This window comes from Drosophila serrata, unplaced genomic scaffold, assembly GCF_035046125.1.
Source record: "Drosophila serrata isolate PLE 108 unplaced genomic scaffold, ASM3504612v1 contig_276, whole genome shotgun sequence".
NCBI lineage: Eukaryota > Metazoa > Arthropoda > Insecta > Diptera > Drosophilidae > Drosophila > Drosophila serrata.
The window spans coordinates 10,020,629-10,047,744 of record NW_028257174.1 but is presented as its reverse complement, the minus strand read 5'-3'; the positions used below and the strand labels follow the sequence as shown (position 1 = coordinate 10,047,744).

The 27,116-nt window shown below is 39.5% G+C and overlaps 4 protein-coding genes across 4 annotated transcripts in view; 1 reads left to right on the top strand and 3 right to left on the bottom strand.

Moving 5' to 3' along the window:
* LOC110182021 (uncharacterized) overlaps positions 1-27,116 on the top strand; it is a 49,367-nt gene that overhangs the window by 12,972 nt on the left and 9,279 nt on the right. The gene's annotated exons all lie outside the window — the stretch shown is intronic.
* Positions 10,012-12,504, bottom strand: nullo (cellularization-related protein nullo). Its single transcript, XM_086836411.1, has one exon. It carries the CDS (start codon positions 11,003-11,005, stop codon positions 10,298-10,300), a length of 708 nt encoding a protein of 235 aa, XP_086692537.1. The 5' UTR covers positions 11,006-12,504; the 3' UTR covers positions 10,012-10,297.
* Positions 21,433-22,206, bottom strand: LOC110182056 (uncharacterized). Its single transcript, XM_020950012.2, has one exon. It carries the CDS (start codon positions 22,204-22,206, stop codon positions 21,433-21,435), a length of 774 nt encoding a protein of 257 aa, XP_020805671.2.
* Positions 24,507-25,783, bottom strand: LOC110182055 (uncharacterized). The gene is made up of 2 exons (XM_020950011.2): positions 25,622-25,783; positions 24,507-25,552 (listed from the first exon to the last, which is right to left on the bottom strand). Exons 1-2 carry the CDS (start codon positions 25,649-25,651, stop codon positions 24,671-24,673), a joined length of 912 nt encoding a protein of 303 aa, XP_020805670.2. The 5' UTR covers positions 25,652-25,783; the 3' UTR covers positions 24,507-24,670.

The following is a 27,116-nucleotide window of genomic DNA, read 5'->3' as shown; positions in this document are numbered from 1 at the left end:
GAATTTCCCCAGTCTTGGTTTAGTTTTCCGTCTCAGGAATGCCTTTGTCTACAATTTAATTTAGTTTAAGCCCAAGTGAATCCACCGGAAATGGGTTTAACTGATTCGGTTAACAGTTGGGAATTATGAATAACGTTAAGAGAGTTTCAAATACCTTATAGTTTTGTAGATTTTATACAATTTCTAGTTAGGTTTATGAAATAAGAATTATTTGGGTTTAAATTATAAATCATAAGGGGTTTTTAAAATCCTTAGGAAGGTGACAGAAATAAGGCTAAGAAATGATAAAACAGTCAGATTTTCGTTAAATTTTACACAAAATTCTAGATTAATACATAATGGCTATATATCAAATTTGATGAGAATCTGTTGCAAACTGGAAAAGTTATAATTATTTTTCTTAAAAATATCCGATCGTATCTATGGATGCTATATATGAATATATATAGTCCACCGATTCGCCATGCACCGACTTATATACTAGTCTAATTATATAGAAGAATAACTCCATAGTTTTATTCAAATAGCTTGCTCATAAATTTGCTCCAAAACAAGTCTCGCACATCTGTGCATATGATTCCCAACTAGTTCAAACATCCCCGGAACGAAGTGACTGCTGCCGGCCAAGTCTCAGAAGTGTGTTCTGTTACAAAAGTTGCAAGTCATTGTTTATCAGTTTCAAAGTTAGTAATTGATCTTATATACTTACTGGTCACAGATACTTAGTGATCATAGTTACTTACTGCTTATAGTTACTTACTGATCATAGTTAGTCAATGTTCATAGATACTCATGGTTCAGAGTTACTTACTGCTCATAGATACTTACTGATCATAGTTAATTATATCGTTCCTATGGCAGCTATATATATATGACTATATAGTCCACCGATTTGCCATGCTCCGACTTATATACTAGTCTAATTATATAGAAGAATAACTCCATAGCTTTATTCAAATAGCTACCTCTTAAATTTACTCCAAAACAAGTCTCGCACATCTGTGCATATGATTCCCAACTAGTTCAAACATCCCCGGAACGAAGTGACTGCTGCCGGCCAAGTCTCAGAAGTGTGTTGTGTTACAAAAGTTGCAAGTCATTGTTTTTAAGTGTTCAAAGTTAGTAAGTGGTCCTACATACTTAATGGTCATGGATACTTACTGCTTATGGTTACTTAATGTTCATAAATACTTACTGTTCGGAGTTACTTTCTGGTATTAGATACTTACTGATCATAGTTACTTACCGTTCATAGATACTTACTGATCATAGTTAATTACTGTTCAGAGTTACTTACTGATACAATTTTAAAACTTCCTTTAAGATGCTCATATAAATAAGTGCTAAAATATACATTAAATTTCAGTATAAGTTAAGTGGTGCCATTACCCTGAAAATTCTAATTAGAGCTAAACTCCGTTTTGTTGTTTAAGCATACAATTGCCTTTAAATAGTTATATTGATTGTCAAGGTCTAACCTTTACAATATCCCCCCCTTTTCAAAGGGTATTCCCGAATCGTTAATGATTTACCTGCAGCCTTGAAAACTTTAAACTTAAAAGTTGGCTGTGGCTGTTGGCCCCGAAAGCCGTTTGATAAACTTCTTGTGGCCAAAACTCTTGGCTCAAAGGTCCTGTATGTCTGTGTTTTGTGTGTGTGCGGCGTGTGTTTGGAGTATTTGTATCAATCATATAGGATCTGGATCTGTCACTGGGGTAATCACGATAATTGGCTACTTTTGAGAGAAGCCTCTTGTTGAAACTTTACTTTAGCCTTTCCTGGGCTGTGCGAGAATCCTTTCAAGCCTTACCCTTTTCCCAGGTTTTCCCGCTTTTCGGGATTTTCCTTTTTCTGCCTGGTGGTGGGGTTCGTACCAAATTCATAAAATTAAATATGCATATCAGTCTGAAGGCTGAGTAGTGGGAGGTGGTGGTGATGGCAGGGCCCCCTTGCAATTGACTTAATATCCGTTGGGCAAACAATCAAAACAAAGGCGGAATGCTGCCGGGTCCAAAAATGATGGCCAAAATCGCACAAAAATAAGGGGAAAATAAAATCAAAAAACAATGAAAAGAATGGAAAAGAAAAGGAATGTAAAGAAACGCGGAAAATCGCACCCAGACACAGGACGCAGAATGGACGATTTGCAACGCTTTGTTGCACGCATCCATTGAAATTGTTTCCGCTTTTTTCGCTTTCCCACAATTGTTTTTTATTTTCGGGTTTTATGCTGCTTCGGGTGTTTCCTTCATTCAAGTGCTGCTCCTCCTTGGGTGCCCTTTTTCCTTGGCCTTGGTTGCTGCTTGATTTGATGTGTGCAATTATGGCGTCATTTACATTCTTGCCTTCCAAATGGCCAATCCATGACACCCAACCCCATCTCAGTCCCTTTCTTTGGGGTCCAAGATATCCTGCAGTCATTTGGGGAGTGCACTGCGGGAAAAATCTGTGTAGAACTATAGGGGTTTTTCTTATAATTAATATATATATATGTATATATAGGTTTTTCTATATTTTTAATATAGTTATTGTGTCGTAAAGAGGGGATAATTTCAATTAAGAAGGACATGGGTTTGGAAAACTAAAATGCTTATTATCTATATACAATTTGTACATACCAATAAATTAGTAATTGGGTTTCAAAGAATATTTTTCCTTTTAATACTATTACCATGCTATAATAAATTAACCTGGCTTGCTACCTATTTAAGTGAAGGGGTTTCTTTGTAAATTATATGCAATTTCATTCAGGTTTTATCTCTAATATTCTTTTTTAAATAAATTCTTTAATTTCCTATTATTATCCTGCTAAATTTCCCAATTTTTTTTTCTCCATGTGTGTGTGTGTGAAATGCTCTTGCTGTTGTTTCAATCTCAATGCCACTTTGCCCGCTGAAGCGCGCTGCTAAGTATGCTACAGAAATTTTCCTTGCTGCCTTGCTTTTCTTGGCTTCTCCTTGCCATTGCCTTCGTTTTTCTTTCTTCTCTCCTTCTCCCTCTTCCTCTCCATCTCCGTCCCTTTTTGTCTCGCATTGCGTTGAACTCCTTTGTTTTTAGTGGGTACTATATGGAGATGAATGGGATGGAAGGATGGAAGGATGGAAGGATGGTAGGTGATGAGGAGGCACACTTATTGTTGTGCATTTACTCGGAAATAGTAGTAGTGGCGACTCTGGAGGCTCAAAAAGAAAGAAAAAAAGTTTCAACAGGCTCAAACATATATACAAATATACGCCAGTTATGTATACGCATCTATATTAACTTCAATATATTTTTTTGGGGGCTAAAAAACTGAGCACACTTTTTGCAAAGGTAAACAAGCCACAAAAACTTGAACCGAAACAAGTGCAAAGTGAAAGTAAATATGAAAGGCAAACAGATGCCGGAAAATAAATATATGTACGTGCCACCAAGGTAAAATATAAGTATATATATAAATGCCTTTTCCCCCCTTTCCAGAGAAGGAAAACTTGAACTTGAGCCGGAAAGTGTAACGAAATTGAGCTAAATTCGAGACCAAAATGAACGGTCAATTAAAACTTAAATAAAGCCATGTGGAATGTGAGGAAAAACGAATGCCAGGGAAACGCTTTTGCCCTTAGGAAATTTACAACAAATTATAAACAAAAGTTGGGTCTTGAATTACATTTATATATCCAGATTGTTTTACAGCAAAATATTCACATAATGAGGGGATTTAATCAGTTTAAATGATTAATATTTAAATAATTGATCAATTAAATGAGACAAACAAAAGGCTTTTCAGAAACCAATTAAAAACTAACAGAAAAAGTAAATCAATTACTATAACCAACCACTAGAACTTATAGGATGATTAATTGCTAATTTCAATTATATGTTCAACCTGAAATAAACCAGAAATATGTCAGTAAATAATTGAAAATAAGCCACAAAGTATGGGCATGTTCACATCCACTTAATGGAATAAATCTTGGCTGAAAAAGAATTTATATATAATATATAATGTATAGGAAAAATGGTGGAAAAAATCAAGTGATACTGAAACGGAAATGGACGGGAAATTAAGTGAAAGTGAAGCGGGCATAAATCAGGCCGCAAATTGATGGGCGGAAAAGCTGGGAAAGTGAGCAAGTAGGAGGCAAGGAAAAGTGGTGGGGAAAAACAGAAGACGGCGAACTTCATTTTTTCAATGACTTGCCCGTTTCTCTCCGCTGGTTTTTCCTGCGTAATTTTCCTGTGGCAACGTCTCTTGCTGGCTTTTTAATTGCCACTTACGCGTTCGGGCTTAGACCAAAGCCCCGTCAAAAGCCTCTAGTCGATGCTTGGGTCCTTGCGCTGCCTAATTTATATATATATATATATTTTTTTTTTTTGCATTTTCTTTTATTTTTTTTTGTTGTTGTTGCTGTTTATAAGCAAACGCTTTTTATCCCTTTGTCTTTTTCGGTGGTGGAGGCTGTGACATAAATTAAAGTCAACTAATTGCGTATACGCCGCGTGTGCCTTAAGTGAGCTTTGCCAAGGACAAGCGGCAAGGACATCGTTTTGGACTTAGTCCTGCTTTAGTGAATCCAGCAGGAAACCATTCCGTTTCCCATTCCCTCTGGCTTTCCATTTTTATTATCCCAAAATTTCTGTCACAGCGCGTCGTGAATCCCTGGGGGGGATTTGTTGCCTTGATTTAGTAGTGTGCACCGTGTCATTAAATTTTAATTAAATGCCTCGAAAAGCGCACATGTAGCAGGCCGCACTGTAAACAGGAACAGGACACTGATGACGCCGCAACATAATCATCATCATTATCATTTGCATCATTATCACCAGCAATGGCAATGACAGTGCCAGCAGCATCCGCTGCCCAAGCGCAGCAGCAGGAGCAGCAGCGACATCAAATGAAATTCGTTTTGTCTCCGCCGAGCTTGTAATAATTTATAACACGATGAACTTGTCGCCCCTTCATGAGCCTACGCACACACGTTAACACCCCATCCCCACACAAACACACAGTCATGCATGTAAGGACATATATGCAAATGAACCCTATATGCGTAGCATATTTTTTAGGGCCAACCCAGGCATCGTCCTCGAAATGTAAGCTTTTAAAAAACAGCGAGTTACATTAGTCGTGGTATATTTCTTTATATACAAATTAGGGATTAATTTATATATTGAATTAATAGGACATTCTTAAAATAATATATTAATAATACCATATACTAGGTTTCCTAGTTTCAAATAAGAACCAGTAACTCGTTCTATAAGACAATATCAGTAGGGTTTGCCCGCTATGGTTTATTCCTTTCTTTACTCGTCATTTTACTTTCTTACTCGTCGTCCATTTGGTTTTGAGCTTCTACGGCTTTACTCGTTATATTTGCTTGCCATCATATCGCGTATCTTTACTCGTTCTTACTCGATGTTATGTGCTCGTTCTCACCATACTTATTTGTAATTTGTATTCGTCGTTTCTACACAAAATTGTCTGAATTAAAATTGTTTTTTTTTTCTTTGCCTGAGCTATGAGATTTTTAAACTTTAATTTGTCGAAATTGTCACATAAAATATAGATTCAAAGAATGCGAATATTTTAAGCTTAGTTGTGATCAATATCCTATTCGATCTTACAATGCAATTGCAAACAGCAAGACTATATAAAATTGGGCTACCCTAAGTTAGTTCCAAATTGTTCTTACTTCTCATTTTAACACATCCTTTGATTAGTTTTTTCTTGTCTTTACTCATCGTGTTGATCTTCTTGCTCATTTCAACTACATATATCTCCTTAGATGATGCCAAAATAATGAATACAAGTAGTGTCTTGTGAAATTTTCTGAAATATTTATTTCAGGTTTACAAAGACTGCTTTCATTACATGTTAATTGCATTGGATATGGCAAACAAAGTGGGTTTAATTTTTTTTTAAGAACCCCCTATTATTATTTGTGCTACTCGAACATCTTGCTCTCAATTAGGCAACTAAGCGAGTCATGTTGCATACATATATGCCCCATAAAGGTCTGCTGCCTCTCAGCCCGAGAAGGTGGGAAGCAGCAGCAAGGAGTAAGGAGCAAGGAGCAGGGAGCAGGACGCTCGACGCTCAAAGAGCCATCTCATCGTCATCGTCATGATTGTCATCGTCATCAGCCAAGCATGATAATGATAACAGTAACAAACAAGCGCAGCGACAACTCTGGCCGGAAAAGTGGGCCGTCGCTGGGGCTGGCTGGGATGGTGTGATATAAAGATTGTTGCCATATTGCTATCATTTGCACACAATCAGCGTCAACGTCAACGGGATGCGAAACGAGAGGGAAAACGGGGAGGGGAGTGGGACAGTGGGAGGTCAAAGGGCAGAGGGACCTACACTGAAAATGTATGCAGAGACGCCACCGCCCCCCTTTCGTAGGAAGTGAAGCCATCCATTCGACAGGATGAGGCGCGGATGACGCGGAGATTGCTCGTCGCCGTCGTCGTTGTTCAAATTGCAGATAAAGTATAAATAAATTTAAATAAATAGCGTAAAATCAAATTTCCTAGGAAAAAGGCAGAACGCAGCCCAAGATGGGATACAAGGCGTGAAAATATCCATGTGGTTTAGTCATCAAATGAGGGAAAGGGAGGAAAACGTACAAATTGCCGCGCCAATATAATCATTAGGCGAGTTTCCGTAGAGATTTTCAGGGATCTGAAAGCTGGAAGCTATCTTCTATGGGCAACTTGGATATGAGATGAGCTCTGAAAGCAGGTTTTTGGAATTTTTCTAATATATTCTTATATATTTTATTCGTATTTTAATTAATTTTAGCAACTTTTAAGAGATGGACAACAAAACGGTGAAAGCAAGCCTTGATTTGTAGATTTTATTTGTAGATACATAGTGAAGAATTGTTTTTTATGGGCGAACTTAGGATAATTAATTAATAACAATCAACTATTCATCATGAGTGAATACTTATTAGGTTAAAAGACTTAAAAAGTAACCCATAATTAGGTACAAATTAAGGTGAAATTATTTATTTATTTAAATATTTTTATTTTTTTTTTAAGACAAATTGATGAAATTGATGATTTATTGATATATTATCAATACAATTAGTATTATTTATTTCTCAATACATAATATATTGAAATATATATTATTTAGGAAATGCTAATGTTATAATTTTTCTACAAATTTCCCCATGAGCTGTGCACTTAAAGAGGTTTGGCTTTAAGGGGGTAGCATTTCCGATTCCATTTAGTCGCAACTTGTGACCGCGACCTTGTCTCGGTCTGCCACCTCCCATTTTCTCTGCCACCCCCCTCCTTTCCTCACCACCAACCCCCTTTGTGCGACATTTGCCTATAATTGCCTATTAGTTTTCATTTGTTGATTTGGTTCTGCCTGCACGTGACGTTTACTGCTGGTCTCGGTCTCAGTTTGGGTTTTGGTTTTTGGGTTTTCGGTTTTGGTTTAGATATTGATATTGGTATCGATTTGGAATAGGTGTGTTACATATATACCGTATGCTAATGGTGAAAGTGTTGACCCACCCGAACAATGATGGCTAATTGTGGCCATGCATTAAGTTCCCCCAAATGGGGTCAGAGTTCACGTGGTCCATGCAGGGACCACTACAATTGCAATTACATTAAAATTAACCAGCTTAATTGCTTAATCAAAGAATTAATTTTGCATAATTCATCTATGTTATGGGGAATACATTGAATATCTTTAAGATACTAAATGTAATTTCCCTTGTAATAGGAGTTCATTTTTAGTGTGCAACCTGAAGTTGTACTGCAGTTATTCCTCAATAAATATAATTGTTTTTTTTTTATATTGATTTTACCCTAAACAAGAACGGAAACTAGCTAGAGGAAACCGAAGTTTATATACCCTTGAAATTAAATTGAAAATCGTTCATAAATATCAATCAATATTTATTGAATAAATACTTTTTCATATTTTTGTATATTTATTTTTGCCAAATCACATAACTAAGCCAAAAATCTACTAATTTCAACTCGGAAAGTCTTTGTAAGCCAGTTTTTAATAGGTTTATAAATCTGCATACCTGTAAGAAAATTCAATTTTTGTTGCCATTCTTTGAACCCCTTTCCTTTTTTTTGAAAATTTGAAATTAATTTTTTTTTGACAACTGCATACTCCATTTAAAATGTGAATTTTTGGCCGATTTTTGCAAATTTTCATGATGTAACCCCTTTCATTTTTTTAAAAAAATGGGAAATTTGGGAAAACAATTTTTTTCGGCCGGAGATGGCTTAAAAGATTTGCCTGTTGATGCAGATCAAGAATATATATGATTTATAGGGTCGGAAATGCCTCCTTCACTTTCTTTTAAGCTTCTGATTGAAGGTCCATTACCATTTTTGTACCGATATTAACGATATTATTATATGACATTTTTCGACAAATCAAAATTTAAAAATCTCATAACTAAGCCAAAAACGCATTAATTCCAATTGGGAAAGCGGCCGTATGCTAATTTTTAGTAGGTTCACAAAACTGCATACTCCATTTAAAATGTGAATTTTTGGCTGATCTTCGCAAATTTTCATGATGTAACCCCTTTCCTTTTTTTAAAAAAATGGGAAATTTCGGGAAAAATTTTTTTCTGCCGGACACAGCTAGAAAGATTTGCCTTTTGATGCTGATCAAGAATGTATATGATTTATAGGGTCGGAAATGACTCTTTCACATCGATACAAGCGTCTGACTAAAACTACAATACCCTAAATTCTAATAACATTTTCTGTCGTTAAATTTAAAATTTTTCTTAGCTCAAAATGACACTCATCATGACTGAAAGCCAACTCTTTGGCCAAATTGAAGCATTAATTTTTGGATTGCTGGGAACTTTATTTGCTGACGGTCAGGCCCTCGTTATTATTCAGTATCATCGTCGTCACTCCAACCATTTTAATTTCATTTCATTTCTTTTTTTCGCATTTTGTTTTTCTTTATTTTATTTGAGGTTCGTTCAACTTGGCGTCTCTGAAATGGCAACGACAGTGCCACAAATATTTCATTTTGGGGGCATTTGCATTGTTATGGGGGGCATCTTTAGCTTCTTCTCCATCTGCGTCTGCTTTTCCAGCTCCATTTTCCGACTGTTTTCAGTGCGTTTTTTGGAAGGAGGAAAGGGAAAGTGCATTACCCGAAAACCGGATTCTAAAGCGGAATACCATTATTCATCTGCCCATCTGCAACGCAGCAAATTGGTTGCTTCAGAATGAGAGCGAGAGCTGCCAAAAAATAAAAAATAATAATAAAAAATATTTATGCACTGGGAGAAATATGATATTTCCTTGAAACGATTTTGGATACAGCTCTGATTGTTGAATGAATACATTTAGGAAGCGTCAATTAATTTCATTTTGAGGTGAAGCTCCTGCAGGAAAACGACGGATAGGATATAGAAATATGGATACATTAAACATATTGCTATATTAAAATGCAGTATCAAATATTGATATAATATGGACTTATAGATATTTCTTGTTCTCCATTATCGGCGCAGCACCAGAATTTCAAAAGGATTCTAGCTGAAACTAAAGGAATATGTTTTAAAACAAAAGTCTATATTTTCAATTTATAAGTATTAAATAATTGAATGAGATAATTTGTTTAAAGTATATAATCGAAATATTGATCCCCACAACTATTTATTTTTCCCTGTGCGTAGCAAAAAAAAAAACAAATAAGTATGAAAAATCGGACAAGGCCTCGAAGAGCTTTCCCTTGGCACCATCACATTTTCTGTCGGTTCTTCTGCTTTTCCCAACCTCTCACCAAGTAGTACTTGCGAATTTTTCATTTTTATTTTCTTTTTTTTTTTTTGGTTTTTCGTCTGGCTTTTGTCTGTTTTTTTTTTCTGGTGCCTGCTGCATCTTGTTGCTTTTGTGTGTTTGCTTTCGTTTTGTGTTAGTTTGGCAACTGATTAATTGCCACGCCCTCTCGCCCTGTACTCCCCTGACCCTGCCCCCGATTTTGATTTAGATCAAGAGTGTCTGCTTGGGCACTATTCATGCCAAATATTTCGTTCAATAATTTAATGAGCTAAAAATAGGGGCTCGAGGGAGATGTTGGTGTACCGCACAGTATTTATAATTGATTATGTTTTAAGATTATATATTCCATTGGTTAGTTTAGATACTCGATTCTAATAGGAAAACTCAAGAACTTTTTTAAAACATATATGGTTATTTATTCCGAATTAAATTCAGGTCTCAGTTGAGGGGCTTACAAGCTATCACAATGCTTATAGCTCAATCTTTACAATTTTAAAAATCTTATAAAATATATATGTATTTAAAACTTTGCCAATCGCTCGCTGTGTCGGGCAAAGTGAAAGCCACCATAGTACTCCTCCAGATCGCAAAGATCCCGCTTGAACTGTGCCTCCAGACGAGCTTGGGCAGCCTTCTGGCGGGCAGAGGGACGTCTTCCCAGGGTGTGGCTGTTGCCGCTCTTTAGGCTGAGGCGACGACGTACCTTCATGCCACCACCGACCATGTCGTATAGCGGTGACTCTGGCAAAGCCAACTGATCCTCCTCCAGCTGCTTCTCCTTCTCGGATAGCAAGGTTTTGCGGCATCGCTTGGTGTCCGTGTGGGAGGGGAATCCCCGGGGCGTAGTCTGTCCAACAAATGCCTCGCTGATGTCATGAAGACGCTGCTTTCCCTGCTTGGCGGCCAGATGTTCGAAGCTGCACTTCCACTGGGCATATTGCTTGTCGGCTGGCAGTCCCCCTGATCTCTTGGTGGTGGGCGGCGTCAGCAGGTTGCCACAGGAGCCAAAGGACGAGCACCTGGGCATGGGCCTAAGAAGGTGACGTGACTGCGAATGGGTCAGCCGTCGCAGGCGTTTCTGCTTCCTAGCTGAGATATTCAGCTTGCGGAGGAGAATCCTCTGGATTTTGGCCAGAAAACCGGGCAAAGGACAGCAAAGACCAGGCGGTGCAGGACTTGTGGTGTCCTCGCCGGCTTTCACCTCTTCAGTGGAGTGAGTGCTGCCCATTTTTTTAAATTGATTTAAAATGAGATTCAAAAATTGTACTATTTTAGCTTCTTATTAATTCACTCGTTAAATCTCGTATATATTCTCAATTCTTGGTTTATGGAATATATATTGGTATAACTTCAGGACTATGTTCTTGTTGCTGCCAATGCTGTTGACCAACTGATGCTGATTGCCAGAAAGCTGCAGGCATATATACTTGCTCCCCCAGGTAGATGCATTGCTCGTCCTTATAGGGACCAGCGGTCTTATTCGCTACCCGCCGTGACCTTCATAAAAAATAGAGATACCTAACCCAACCTAACCTGACCTGACCCCAGCCCCTTCTGACCATAATCCGCTTGTTTTGCATAGTTTTATGAGCCAACATTTGGTCACGGCTTTGGGTTTGGGTTTTGGGTTTAGCTTTGGGTTTTTGCTAGAGTCGCGATTTTGTTTATTGCCCCGCAATCCTTGCACGTGCAAAGGACCTCGGGCCGATTTAATGGCCCGTCATTTGCTGTCGCCTGCTGCTGCTGCTGTCCAGGATATCTAACATCCTCGGCACATAATAATTGCCTGCCTGCCTCGTAACGGGGCGGGGAGTCCTGCAGCAGCCAAAAGGATGTGCGGGGAGAGAGGGAAGGGACTCCAGGAGGCGCCACTTAAGTCTTGGCTGCGAAAGCTCTGTGGGGGGGAAATTCTTAATGAATTGCAGCAAAAGCCATAAACGAACTACAAACTACACCGAGAGAATACTGGGACTAAAGCAGGACTATTATTTTGTAAGGAAAATTAAGCTAACAACTAGATCTAATGAGGATTTCTTGGATCTATCAAGTTAAATATACTTGGCAATTTAAAGGAGAGTGACAAAATAATATATATTATACCATTTTCCCTGTGTGTAGGCCTGCAAAAAGTGGGCGGATTATTGCATGGCGGCATGGTTCTTGCTGGGGCCATGAGGCCCATGGTTAAGCATCCTGGCAGAATGCTCGCTTTGTGTGTCAATCAGCCTTTGCATGTCAGTAGTGCCTTCATTATTGGTATCCTTCTACCACCACCCCCATTAAGTGTGTGTGCGTGTATAAGTTATTTGTTGAATGGGGGATATAAGCGGCTTTGCCTTCATTAAAAGTAGACATATGTATGCATAGTGTACCGCACTCGAGACTAACAATACAAGGGGAGGAAATAATTGATTCCAATTACCGAAAGAGAGGTGCAGCATTTCATGCAAGCCAGTAAATTGTTAAAAATATATATAAATTATGCAAATTGTATTCCCAAAAGAACATATTGTTTTGTAATTTCTACCTGTCTACGAAATCGAACAAGATTATGCGGGGTAATTTGGCAGGACCTTCTAGAACCTTCGAAGCTGGCTCCTTTACCTGTTTAAATATCAATATTTATATATGTAGTTTTTACTGCAAGTTGTTAAACATTAAAATCGAGTTTGCTTTCCCGATTTGGTTAACGTTTTCCCCCCTGACATTGTGTGAGCAGTTCTCGAATTTCCCCCTCATTAATTAGGTTCGAATTTCCGCACACATCCTCTACTTATTTCCAGCTTTCGATGCATCCTCTCCGCTTCGCTTTCTCTCTAATTGTATTAAAATCGAAACACAGGATGCCTTCTCATGTTTCACTGCTTTTTCCCTGGAAAATACGAAACCGAAGGACGCTGTCATGGGGGCGGGGAGGTGATGGCCTGCGGCCTGCAGTGTCCAACCATGTGCTGGGAATTTTTCCGCTTTTCATTCGACGGGAAACAAAAGCGATGTTGGGACCGAAAAACTGAAAATTCATTGCAAATTCCTGACAGTAGTCAAATGGCACAGGGTTATTTGGGAAGGGTTAAAACCGATAATAGTTATACTCTTTATGGTAGTAGATATATATTTATTTTGTTTTTTGTTTAATTACTGGAGATTGGTATAACGCGGAATGTAGGAGCTATATTAAGCTCCCGATAGGAGTCTCAAGGAGTCACTGATTCCCTCTATAATTTCTTCAGTATCCCTTCCAGTACAATTCATTCCTGCTCATCACTAATTATATATATTATTGTTAATATATTTATTGATCTGTTATAAATCGTTGATAGGGCATCTCCAAGTTGCTTCTAAATTTTGTATAAAACATACCAAAAAGGGTAGCAAATTCAGGACCAGAGGGCATGCCATTGTCAGCTGCAATTGGAATTGAAAACTAGGAGGGGAGACTGGGAGAGATATTTGTGGCCAGGACATGACCCTTTGCTAGGAACCGAATCCCCCAGAGAGACAAAGCTTCCCCTTACTCCTCCTTCCCATTTTAACAATTGCGTTGAACATAAAATTCGATTTAATTGCAGCCATTTATTAAGTGCCAAAAAAAGGAAGAATTATTGCAGCAGCTACACTAGATACATTCGTATCTGTCGTGGAGAAGGCCATAATATATGCGAGTTTAATTGCACATTTTGTGGTTGGCCATTAATTAAAACCTCACATATTTATGTATATTTTTTTAAATATTTTATTGACTCTCATTAGTCAGTCAGCCCTGTCGAGTCAGTGTCAAGGTTTATTGCCAAATTCAATTTGATTTCAGAGGGAGAGACTGCTCTTCCATCACTTTATTTATATTTTTTAATTAAACAGAGCTTTCCGCTTTTGGGGATTTTTGGTTTTTGGATTTTCCACGGCTCACGCAATTCAATTTATACCTGGGGAAAGCCTTTTACGACCTGGCCAACATGTCGGCATATCATAAAACGAAATGCGAAACGACAAACAACAAAATAATAAATGGAAAGAAAAACAAATAATGGGCAATGGCATAAAAATTGCTTTTTTATTTAACCCTTTCGGGCGACATAAAGAATGCATCTGGGAAAATATTTCTCCCACCCTAAAACCCTTTGCCTCCTATTTGTATTTTCCCCGTATGCAAATCGACCTTTTCCCTGCTGCACATTCCAAAGGACGAACAAAAAAAAAAAGGAGAGCAAAGAGTTGTCCTGCACACATTTTTTTGTTTTGTGGTCGTGGGTCACCAAGGCGAAGAGGTGTCACCGAGTTTCCCCGGGGAATGCTATCGAAATATATATGGTTTTGTTTGGACAAGAATAGAAAGTGAGAATAAAGGGCCGGCTCTCTCCCCGAGCTGACAAAGCGAATTTTGCCACAAAAGTTTGCTAGCCGAAATTAAGATAAATAACCCAAAATCAAAGTTCAAAAGATAACAAGTTGTTGGTGAACTTTTAAATCGAATTTAAAGAGCGTAAATATTGTGATTTCCAGAATTTATAAATGGGAAATGTCTGCAGTTAAATCTCTACTTTAATATGAGCTAGAGCTGCAGAATCATTGAATTTCAATACACACATGTTTATCTGTAAAAAATTGAATTTATCTAAGCTCTAACCCCATATCTCATACAATATCCTTTAAGCCTTTTGAAGTCTCTGCACAAAATCAATCATTTTCAAGTGCAGATTACAAAGTTTACACAAGAGTCAAGTGTAAGCCAAAGTTAATATCACTTATACACTCAATCACTCATTCCGGGACCTCTCGATAACTTGGTCCTCTGTAATTTAGTGGCCTCCAAAAACCCATTTGGGATGACCACAAATCTTTGGCAGAGCGGAGGAACGCGGAAGAGGCAAAGCCATATATGGGAGTCCGTTGGACTAGGGGCTAAGGATAAGGGCAAGGACGTAGAGTGTGCGTGCAGGGTTAAGGACAAATCACGCATCAATAGCAATCAATCAATTTGCGGGCAAGCAAACAAATTGAACAAAAAAAATATATATAGGAAGGAGGGAAAAAGAAGGAAAATAATGCGAGATACAGTCACTGGCAAAAGTTAACAGCATCTAATGTGATTTTGACACACTCACCCACAAAAGAAGCGAATGTTTTCACAGTCTTTTGTTTACAATTTGTGTGCTGTCCCCATTGTTATCCCACTTCCGCCTCCAAATCAACCCGATATCATCTGACCTTCGCCCCCATATCAGCTGTTCGGGAGAGCTACTCTCCGCCAGTCACTAAATCACTGTCTGCGGTCTGTTGGGATACCCTGTAAGGGAATGGGTATTGCTAAGGAAATCAGTATTTATCGATATATATATATAAATTTAATTAGCATTCAGCATAATATTCGTAAGCATTCTTGAACTGTTAAAGGGTATCAATCTGATCACAACTCTAAGCTTTAATATCTATACATATTTGCCTTGCTTTTCATAATTGAGTTTGATTCAATGTGGAAAACGGGGAAAATGTGGGGGAAGGGCAAATGTTTTTTGTTTGCTTTACTTGGTTTTCAATTTCGATGGCGGCAACCCTGCTGCCAGCTCCAATCAAGCAAACTATCCATCAGAGTTTCCACGCATCGAAATCCCTATTCTCCCGCTTTTCCAAACTCACCGCCCTCCCTGTTTTTCTCTTCCTCTAAAACACACACATGAAGAAAATCAATACATACAAAGAAAAAAAATAGGGGAATTTCCAATCAGGAGATCGAATTTAACATACTCTTTTATGTAAATTTTAGCCTGGAAATAAAAGTAGGACAACTATGACAAACATGCTAAAAAGTATGCTACAAAATGTAAGAAGAAAGTGCAGAAATGTCCTTATTAAATAAGGACATTTATACATTTTGTAGCATACTTTTGGAGGCTCTTACAATAGTTTTCAAGTTCCTAATGATGGTGTTAATATTTTTAAATCTTAACGTAGGCAGTATATATTTAATATTGTATATATTTAAGGTGTATTTTTGATGGCTGTTTCCTTGTTCCGGAATTGTAACGTTCCCTTTGAATTTTTGTTAAATGTTCGACTTTTAACGAGCAAAAAATTACTCTAGCCTGGTACAGAAAGGGAATCTGTGAGGAGTTTTTGTAGAAGAGGTCCTCTGGTTGTAGATATAGATGGGGATATGGCAGTGTCACCATCAAGTAGGATGGGTCCATAAATTCATCAGCGTCTCTAAATGGCTTAAATGTGGCTTACAGAGAGAGAGCAAGCGTGGATGCGGGCCGATTGCCACAGCTGCTGGCTGGCATTAAAACCGCAAGATGTCCTAATCCCGGCATAGGATTTGCCAGGACTTGGCCACGCCTCCGCTCGCCGCTTACCGCTCGATGCTCTCCCCCGGATTCCCTAATCTGGCCACTTGATCCTTATGTTCCACGTCCCATCTCCCATGCAGGCGAGCGAGCATGTTATCCCCGCAGATCCGCTGTAATCTTCGGCCAGATTTCACACCGCGGAGCACGCGACTTGGTGTAGGAGGCTGACGATTAGGCAAATCTTCCCTAGATTCAATGGATTCAATGGATTGAATGGACTTGCACTGGGACTTGGACTGAGACTTGGACTTGGACTAGCAACACGCAATGCGGGCAATTCTCTCAATTGTCCGGATTGTGGCAGATTGTAATTAGAGCGGATCACACGATGCTCCGAATTTGATGGCTTAAAGGGGGATTTAAGGCAAAATCTGGGCCAAGGGATCGAGAGCACTAACCACATGAACCACTTGAGTTCTGTGCTCTTGTTCAGCCTCGCGCCTCGCCTATTGTTTTTAAGGGAACACTCCGGCATTGTCCGCCACTCGAGCCCGGGCTCTCCTCAAGTGTCGCCGTGGAGTCAGCCAACAACACTTGCGGCTGTCAAACGGCAGCAAAAGTCCCTTGGCTTCGTCCTCACCTCAGCAGGTCCTTGGTCATAGTCCTAAGCCCAGCCCAGCAGTCCTAGAACACTCTAAGAAAAAGCTGGACTACTTATTAGACTCCTTCAAAGTTTTCTTTATCATGAAACTATAATTCTTAAATAGTTGCTTAAAGTTTCTCTTTCCCCTCTTGGTCAGCTCGATTTATAATTCATAATTGCATAAAGTTCATAAGCAAATATCTTTGTTAATACTTAAAATCAACTTTTGCCAGGAAGTACCACGTATCAATTGTGTTATTTTTTCACTGTAGTTGTGACCTCCCCTTAATTATTCACTCGCCTCTAGTCCTGGCCCCCCAAATAGTTTTGTTTAACCTGAACTCTGAGTCCTGTTTGCTCACAGTTTGACACTTTAAAGTTGGTCCCAAGTGTGCACGCAGGCTGAAGTTCATGGAAATTGCGGCAGAGCTAGCTTTTCAGTTTCTAGTTCCAGGGTCAATGTGGGGCCTGCATATTTCATGGTCCGGTTTAATGGATGGAAAAGGTCCCGGAAGTGACTGGCAATTGCTTAGGAAAAATAAGGGAAAATAGAGGAAAGGGGTCAAATGATGTGTCCCCATTTTCTATTTGAAATTCATCAACGGAACTATATACTTTTTAAGTAGACTTAACGCTTTAGATGGCTGGTTTCTTAAATTCATATATTATTGTCATATTAATTAAAGAATTCATTTCTTTATAGTAGTATCCTGTTTTCCTAAACTTTTAGTGAACTATATCTCCCTTTGATATATACTGCCCTGCTCTTTTTTGTTGCATGTATAATTGTATTCATTTCGTTTTGGTTAAACATAATTCCTTTCTTCAGTTTTTTCCGCACAATAGAGCCTGCTCTCATCCTTTTTTGATTTCTTTGCGCATAAATTCCATATAAAATAGCGCCATTTACTATTTATTATTCCGCCAGATGGGCAAAAGGCCGAGGGCCTGGAGCAAGTCCTTCTTTTTGTTCCTGGCTCCGCCTTGTTCTTTATGACCGCCGAAGAAACTTAATAATTCTACATCATTTTTATGTGCAATCAGGAGAGGAGAAGCACAGGGGCAGGGGCAGGATAACAAATGGTGTGCGAAAAGTTGCCTGCATTAAGAAAGAAAATTCCGACACTTGAAATTCGCCTTTAATTTCAACTCTGCCCTGCAATAATTTTCATTTTTTCCTGCTCGTATGTTGTCCCTGGTGAAAAGTTTATTAGCAAACTTTTTTCAAGGGGGAAAACTAAGGGGCGAAGGGGGTAAAGGGTAACTTTTGCAATAATCAAAATAATGGCAAAACCTTTCACCTGTAGCTACGCTCTTTTGCACCTGTAGTTTGTATCTACACTTGGAGAAATTTTGTTTGAAAGCAAACATAAAACTAGGATAATACTGAAACAAAAAAAAAACTAAACATGATATATGTATATAACTTACAGTATATATATATATTCCTAAAAATGTAGATAGTTCTTTAAATAGAAAGTATCACATATTCCTACAGTGTAGCCTGTGGTCGAGGTCATTGATTGATTGAATGATTGACTGATTGCTAGAACAATTGAGAGTCCGCACCAATTATGGCCGATGCAAACTGCTCCTTGGGTAACCCTCGTCACACTCTCTCTCCATCTCCCTCTCTATCGGTAGTTCTATCTCTCTTTTGTCAATTGAAAAGCATGAGGTGAGGCGCGGTGAAAGGTGCGAGGGAAATGCCAGCTTTTCAGGGCTTTTCACGGGGCTCCAGGTGCGAACGGGGCACGCTTAAGTGGGCACAGACAGACACACTTGACAAGAGTGGGCCAGCCACTAAAATCAATACTGCCCCCGGGATACCCTGTACTAATGATATGGCAATATGGGTTATCTGATTTTAGAAGGGATTGTGCCGTGGCTATAGAAGGTAATAAGCTAGAGGAAACAAGATGGCAAAAATGTTGTTTTTCTCCCGACATGGCTAGAAAGATTCGCCTGTTGATGCTGATCAAGAATATATATGATTTATAGGGTCGGAAATGCCTCCTTCACTTTCTTCTAAGCTTCTGATTGAAGGTCCATTACCATTTTTGTACCGATATTAACGATATTATTATATGAAATTTTTCGACAAATCAAAATTTAAAAATCTCATAACTAAGCCAAAAACGCATTAATTTCAATTCGGAAAGCGGCCGTATGCTAATTTTTAGTAGGTTCATAAAACTGCATACTCCATTTAAAATGTGAATTTTTGGCCGATTTTCGCAAATTTTCATGATGTAACCCCTTTCCTTAAAAAAAAAAAAAAATGGGAAATTTCGGCAAAATATTTTTTCGGCCGGAGATGGCTTAAAAGATTCGCCTGTTGATGCTGATCAAGAATATATATGATTTATAGGGTCGGAAATGACTCCTTCACGTTCTTTTAAGCTTCTGATTGAAGGTCCATTACCATTGTTGTACCGATATTAACAATATTTTTATATGAAATTTTTCGACAAATCAAAATTTAAAAATCTCATAACTAAGCCAAAAACGCATTAATTTTAATTCGGAAAGCGGCCGTATGCTAATTTTTAGTATGTTTATAAAACTGCATACTCCATTTAAAATGTGAATTTTTGGCCGATTTTCGCAAATTTTCATGATGTAACCCCTTTCCTTAAAAAAAAAAAAATGGGAAATTTCGGCAAAATATTTTTTCGGCCGGAGATGGCTTAAAAGATTCGCCTGTTGATGCTGATCAAGAATATATATGATTTATAGGGTCGGAAATGACTCCTTCACGTTCTTTTAAGCTTCTGATTGAAGGTCCATTACCATTGTTGTACCGATATTAACAATATTTTTATATGAAATTTTTCGACAAATCAAAATTTAAAAATCTCATAACTAAGCCAAAAACGCATTAATTTTAATTCGGAAAGCGGCCGTATGCTAATTTTTAGTATGTTTATAAAACTGCATACTCCATTTAAAATGTGAATTTTTTGGCCGATTTTCGCAAATTTTCATGATGTAACTAACCCTTTCCTTTTTTTAAAAAAATGTGAAATTTGGGAAAACAATTTTTTTCGGCCGGAGATGGCTTAAAAGATTCGCCTGTTGATGCTGATCAAGAATATAAATGATTTATAGGGTCGGAAATGACTCCTTCACTTTCTTTTAAGCTTCTGATGAAGGTCCATTACCATTTTTGTACCGATATTAACGATATTATTATATGAAATTTTTCGACAAATCAAAATTTAAAAATCTCATAACTAAGCCAAAAACGCATTAATTTCAATTCGGAAAGCGGTCGTATGCTAATTTTTAGCAGGTTAACAAAACTGCATATTCCATTTAAAATGTGAATTTTTGGACGATTTTCGCAAATTTTCATGATGTAACCCCTTATAATTTTTTGGAAAAATGGCAAAAATTTTGTGTTCCTCCCGACATGGCTAGAAAGATTCGCCTGTTGATGCTGATCAAGAATATTTGTGATTTATAGGGTCGGAAATGACTCCTTCACTGTGTTACAAGCTTCCGACTAAATTACAATGCTCCGGAGGGGTTTAAAGAGATTTAATTCATTTTGCTTTCTTTTAAAGCGAGCCCTATTTAACATTAATAGATTTTTATGAGACAGAAAATGTATAATTTATTACTGAAGAGTTTTCTTTAGCTTAGTAGTTGTTAGTAGAAGTTTTCTCTAGATTGGTAATGAATCCCCTTTTGAATTTATTTGGTTCTTGTGGCTTTGTTAAATATTTATTAAATGAACTCTTCACTGCCTTAGTTTGCAGTGCAGGACCAAATTAAATTAAAAAGTAATGTATACACACATATGTGTACAGTATTAAGGCAAACCACTGGCTATTGCTCGGTATAGTATACCTATTATATATAGATCCTGCTGTCCTGACCAGCCTAATTACCTATGCAAACAACGAATATGGCCACAGCCACAATCCATAATCCATATTCCCCGGTCGCTGGTCAGGGTTTATCTCTACTATATATAATTTTCAATTGGATATTACAGTTTCAATTTCGTTGGGACACTAATTAATGCACATTTTTGTGCGTAATTATGCTCAGCCAATTATTTCCAGTTCGATTTGATATGCCAAAAAATGTCATGGCTTTGGTCACCAGCAGCTTTTTCTGCGCGGTTTGAATATTGAATTATTTATGGAAATTAGCAATAATTGTTTAAGAATATTAATAAGTGAGCTCTTTCAAAGTACTTGTAATACTCGAAATAGATCTCTATACCTTACTGTTTTGAAGTGAAAGAAATATCTTTCTTTTACACAGATTAAATACATTCTCTTTGTGTCCGCTGTGACCTTGTGGCCCGTTTTCCCCTCCCCTTGAGTAATTAGGAAAATTGAAAAGCCAATTGTGTTCTGAGTTTATACAATATAATTATAATTTCATTATCCAGCCGTGTACACATCGCTGATTGTCCTGGCCCCTAGTTCTGTTCTGTATTCAAATACATTCTTACGTTCTAGCGAAAAAAAATAGATATAGATACATATAGGAGATATATATATGTGATATATATATTCCTGTAAAATCGATTGTTCGATTAGCATTGCTGGGCAATGATTGATAGATTGATGGTTTGATTGCCGCCGCCCAACTGTTTGACAGCTGGCACACCTGTTGCCAGTCCTCGCTGGCCCGTGGATCCCATCCCCGTGCCAAGGTCCATCGCTGGGCCACTCCGAACCAGGCGGAGTTGGTGCGATTGGAGCGTGTCTACAGGTCTGTGGTAATGGTGTGCGTATGCCCCGCCAGCAGCTGCGAGGTGGTGTACATCGGCTCCTCCTCTTCCTCCTGTTGCATTTCCATTGCCATTTGCGACTGAATGTCCACCTTGAAACGCTTGGCCGCGCTTTCCATCTCCTCGAGATCACTGAAGCCGGGAAAGCCAGTGGGACAAAAGTGACCAGCTATCGCCTCTGGGATGTGGGTCACATTGTGCAGCATGTGAGCGGGTGTGGACTGCAGATAGTTTCGCCACTTGTGGTACGAAGAGCTGGGCAACAGGCCAGCTCCTTTCCTCTGGCTAATCGGTGATGAAGTTTTGGGCATTATGCGCTGTGCCCGCTGCATCATGTACATCTCCCACTCCAGGTTGCCCACCAAGGAGGGTGAGCTGTCGCTGCAGGAGGATGAGCTGTTGTTGGAGCAAGAGCTGGCGCTTCTGCCCATATCCTGTGTCCGCATGGGATTCTTCCTGGGCGAGGAGTCGGCACTGCTGCAGGTGTAATAGCCGCAGGAGCGCTCCAACTGTTCCGGCTGCTCGGCAAAGTCATCACAAATGGGCTGGCTGGTCTTGCTGCGGCTCCAGATGCTGCGGCTACTCGAACCAGATCCGGAGCCAGAGCCAGAGCCCGAGGTGCTGCCCAGGCCACTGCTATTCCGGCTGCTGTAGAGCCGCTTTAGGGAGCGACTGCCAGTGGCTGCCACATAGATGCTGCTGCCCAGGGACAGCTCCTTCAATTTCAAACTGCTGGCACAACAACCCATGGTCTTGTTTTTGGTAGTATCAAGCTAAGTATATATCGTTCTCTGTGGATGTGCTTCGTTCAACGCTTCGTGGTCGACTGTTTGGGTTGGTCATAAACCGCGGGGTTCTTATACGGCCAGCAGGTAGTGGTTCGCGTAGGATTTCCAGGAATTGCGGCAATGGCAGCTACCTGATTCGCCATCCTGGCCTAATCCGCGAGCGGGATTTCATGAAAACACACTCACAGCACTCGCGGGTACTTTATGGCCCGGCCATTTGGTTGGGAGTGGGAGTTATGTTACCTGAGTACGCGGGCGACCTTGATTCGAGCACTTTCGATCTGGCCAACGAGTTAAGGAGCCCAGCTATATCCCTTCGAAGAGGACTCCTAATGCGAGAGCTCAGCCTCAACCCTTTTGGGTTTTATTCGCTTTTCATCTCTCGCGTTTTTTATATTTAAACCGAAAGTAGATAGAGGAAAGTGTCCTGTCGGCGTCCTCCTGCTTGGCCCATTGTTTGGCCTCGTCTGGGTCTGGTTCTTGGGTATTGTTATTGGTCTTGGTCTTTCGTCACTGACCTTGGACCATTGTCCTGCCACTCTGCTGGCCAGAATTTCTATCCTGTGTCGTCTTTGCTGCAATTGTTGTGCAAACGCCGTGGCGCAGTCCTCGGAACGCCGTTGACGCCGGCCACAAGTCTTGGCCAGGGGTACGTTCGTCCTCGTTTTTGGCCAAATCAAAAACCAAGCAGCTGGCCAAACACCGACTGCGATCTGTTTCAGCAATTTTTCAGGGGAAATTTCTCAATGGACGAAGCACTCCCATTCTTGGACTCTTTGGCTGAAGGCCACGCTAAAATGAAAGCGATTTTGCTTTCGAATTGCAACAAGCAAATGGAAAATGGAAAATGGCAATGACAAGGGAAATGCAAATGAAAAAGCGGCGTTCGGAAAGTGGAGAATGAAAATAGGCAAATGATTGTCCGCCTGATTTGAGCTCAATGAAGCGACGATGGCGCTGCCAATGAATGGATATCGATGGAGATGCTAATGGAACTGGTGACCAAACCTCTTTCTTTCTTTTTCCACACAATACCCTTAAATAAGTATCCAGTATCCAGTAAATAATTTATAGATAATCAGATATATCCTCAAAGTTAAGAAAAGGTATTTGTGTTCAGGGATTATAAACATAACCCAGGGTGGAGATATCCCAAAGATCCTCCTACTTTATCTGATGGAATGCGGGAACTGAAGTGAGTCCTGGCACGTGACAATCATTCGCACCTTCTGAGTCCTGTCAGTTACTATTACCAAATGCGGGAAGGACTCCGACTTCTTACTTGGCTTTTTCAGGCCTCATTTGACTATCTCGCACATTTTCCCGTTGTTGCATTTTCACACGCAATCAACGAAATTCCCACATTTTTTCTTTTTTCTTTTTGTTGGTTGGAAAAACGCGAAGTGGAATTTCCTCTCGCCTCCTGCCTTTCTCTCTCTGTGTAATTTTCCTACATTTTCCATTCGGAGTTTCCCGCTTAGCGAATGTTGATCCCGTATCTGCATCCAAATCTGCATCCGTTAGGTCTGCCAGTCTGTCACGTAGTCAAGACAGCACGTGATGGGGCGCTCAACGGAAGCGGAAACGGACGCCAAAGCGGAAGTCGATGGGCTACCAATGACCCAACCAGTCAAGTGCCAAGTGCACAGCTAGAAATAAAGCTACTGAAGCTGCAATTGTCAAAAGAAAGTGGACCCGAACCTTAATCTAAGGCTCAATTAAAACCTGATTCTTCTGTAAATAATATTTGAGATTCTCTTTGATTTAAAATATATAAATATAAATATATATTTTATATTCTTATTTGCTTAATTTTTGCTATCTTGATCTTGATTCAAGTTCAAGATTCGACTGTTGATTCTGTTCTTGATCAGAACATGTATGATTTATAGGGTCTGAAATGACTCTTTTACAGCGTAACAAGCTTCTGATTATAATTATAATACTAATTTTACATACCTTATTGTATTATATGATTATATTTTATGATAATATATAACATTTTGTCCCAGTGTGAGGCATTTCGATGCCGTGTAGCATCCCAGAGCTGTGAGTACAACGAAAGGACAGGTTCAAGGACAGGAAGTAGGCTGAATCTGCCAGATACTTGTACTTGTACATATATGTATCTGCGAAATGGGACCTAGGCACGTATGAGGAATGATGACCCTTGACAATTTGACTAAGTAAATGCAAAGCTAACTCGGGACTTTGTAGCTATTTGCTCAAGTAACTCCCATTCTCTGCTCTTCCCTACAATTGCATGTTAGGTTTCATCTTTATTTAATTTTCTTATGCCATATTCCGAGGGCAATTATACAAAAAGTGCTCATAGATGAAACGGCTGCTTAATGATGTTCTGGTACACTGCGTTGCCTCTCCTCATCTCCTCCCACTAGCCCGCATCAATCTTAAGTTAAAATTATTAATGGAAAGGAAGGGAATTATCAGAAATCTCTTCCTTAATGTCGGTGGGATTTTCTCCGTCATTTTCCGAGTTTTCGGCATTAGCTTGTGTCTGGATAGGCTCCATTTTGATGGCCTCCAGGAAGGCGGTGGCAGAGGTGGAAGAGCCATTATCATTTTGCTTGCCTTCCAGCTGATTGTAGACCTTCTGATAGATCATCTTGGCCGGTTCGAGGTACTTCTTGAAGAAGTCATTCACATGGGAGCGAAAATCCGCGTCTGTCTTGAAATACTTCTTATCCAGCTTCTTGGAGAGCGATACCCACTTGGGGGCAAAGAAGTTGCGGGCGATGGTATCCGCCTGGTTGGTGAAGGTCTCCAGCCTCTGGATTAGATCGCGACACTCTTTCTCCATGGGCTCGGTCATGGTATTGGTCCTCACCCTGCTGGTGAACCTGGGATCCTTGTTGCACGGCACTGGCGGCCCCTTGGGTATCTTCTCGCAAGTTCGTATAAAGAACCTCTCCAGCTGGATACCCTTGCGATAGACCAGACTGTCAGGTCCATTGTACTGATAGCAGTTACTGATCAGCAAACGAAAATCATTGATGGCCTCCTCCACGTCGCGATAATATCTATTCTCTATGCGCCTGGTGATGGTGCCCACGTCCATGGGACGATGGATGATGCTGTAATAATTGGGGACCTGCAACTCATCGATGTCCACTGGCTTCATGAAATGTGTGGCGAACTGCTTCTTGGGCAGCTCATCCAGCAGATACTTTTTGAAGTAGTGCATCTGGTTGGTGTATATGCCACCCATGCCTGGCTTTGGTTTCACTTCCGGCTGGGAGATCACTTCCGGTTGTACATGATGAGTTGGGAACGGATAAGAAGATGTCTAGCAAGCCAAAGAAAATAAAACAGCTTCTAGAACTTTTCCTGCGGGGATTTTCTTAGCTAAACTCACCATTTTAGGTTGATTCTTCATTTTTCCCATTTTGTTGAACAAGAAATTCACTTAGTAAATGCTTTTAGAAAGATTTTACAGATTTTCTGGACTAGCACGAACTAACAACAGAATGGAAAACTAGTTCTCAAAAGAAAACTAATTAATGCAAAGCCTACTGCAAACCGGGACAAGGAAAAGTCATGGCAAGTTTTGTCTGTCTAAACAAACACTTTATAAAAAGTTAAAATGTCTGGACAAACACTCTCAAAGAAATGTTACATCAAAATGGTCAACTTTAAATTATGGGAAGCCTGTACTATTAAAGCAGCATTAATTAGAGTCTTGATTTTAGAGAGGTATTGGGTATTCTGTTAATGTTACTCTCTTGAGTTACCTTGACTACCCATTCACCTAATTATAAGTAAATTAATTCTAGCAGGTTTCAATTGGTTTCCCCCATATTTCTTAAGTTTTTTAAGAAATTTATTGGGAATCGTAAAAAGCTGTAGGGTGACCTTCATTGCGTATGCAGTATCCGAACTGCATTTACTTCAAAGTGAGCCACTGCACCATCAATTTGAACTCACAACATTGTGGCAGGAATCTCGGCCAGAATCCATTCGAGAAGCTCTCCCTCTGTCTCTGTCCCTGTCTCTATATCTGTCTGGACATTAAATGCTAGCTGGCTGAATGCAGGGGATTCCGCACGAAGCCCCCAGGGGAATGGCTACGAAATTGAAATGCCATTGACACAAAGACACACTCCCAGAGAGGGAGAGATATAGGGGGACTAAGTCCAAGATCCCAGTCAGGGAAAATCCAGAATAAAAAGAAGGAAAACTAAAAGCCAAAGACGTGCCCGGGACCCCAAATCGGTGCAATGGAAATGGAAACTAAAACAAAAAACTACAGGGAAGAAAACTAGAGAAAAAAATGTAAGTTAAAGCTGGGATTATGTAGTATTTTTCAACAGCTAATTAATTTGCAATATTTAAACCATATTAACTGCTCTCAATATTTTAAAAATATTAATCCCTTAAAAATACCTTCGCGCTAGTTTTTTTGTTGCCGTGTACTGAACTCCGTTTGTTGAATGCAATTTTTTGGCACAAGTGCAAGCCAAGCAATTGTCCTGGATTCCGACTAGGATATTTTTTTATTGAGCTGACCAGCTGGGCTGAGACCGAAAAAGGAGGTCTCGGAACAATGGCAGGGACATGACCGATTCCAGGACCCAGGACATCTGTGATCAGGAGCATCAATGCAGCAGCTTCTCTGTTCTGTTTTCGTCTATCCATATATTTTTGTTTACTTTCTGTGTTTTGTGTTTTATAACACACAAAAAACACACCAAAGGACATACACAAAAAAACATGAACGGGCGGGACTGAAAATGTTTGGGAAATGGCAATGAAAATACGCAAAAATACGAATGGTGGGCAGGACAGGGGACATGGGACAGGGGACAGGGCAAAGGACATTGAGACCGCGGAATTTTGTTTACGAAATACAT

What these genes read in the sequence shown, in the direction of transcription:
- nullo (XM_086836411.1), bottom strand. Translation starts at nt 11,005, where the DNA reads ATGGGCAGCACTCACTCCACTGAAGAGGTGAAAGCCGGCGAGGACACC.
- LOC110182056 (XM_020950012.2), bottom strand. Translation starts at nt 22,206, where the DNA reads ATGGGTTGTTGTGCCAGCAGTTTGAAATTGAAGGAGCTGTCCCTGGGC.
- LOC110182055 (XM_020950011.2), bottom strand. Translation starts at nt 25,651, where the DNA reads ATGGGAAAAATGAAGAATCAACCTAAAATG. An exon ending in TGAAGAATCAACCTAAAATG is followed by an intron (nt 25,553 to 25,621) that starts GTGAGTTTAGCT and finishes TTGGCTTGCTAG; the next exon opens with ACATCTTCTTATCCGTTCCC.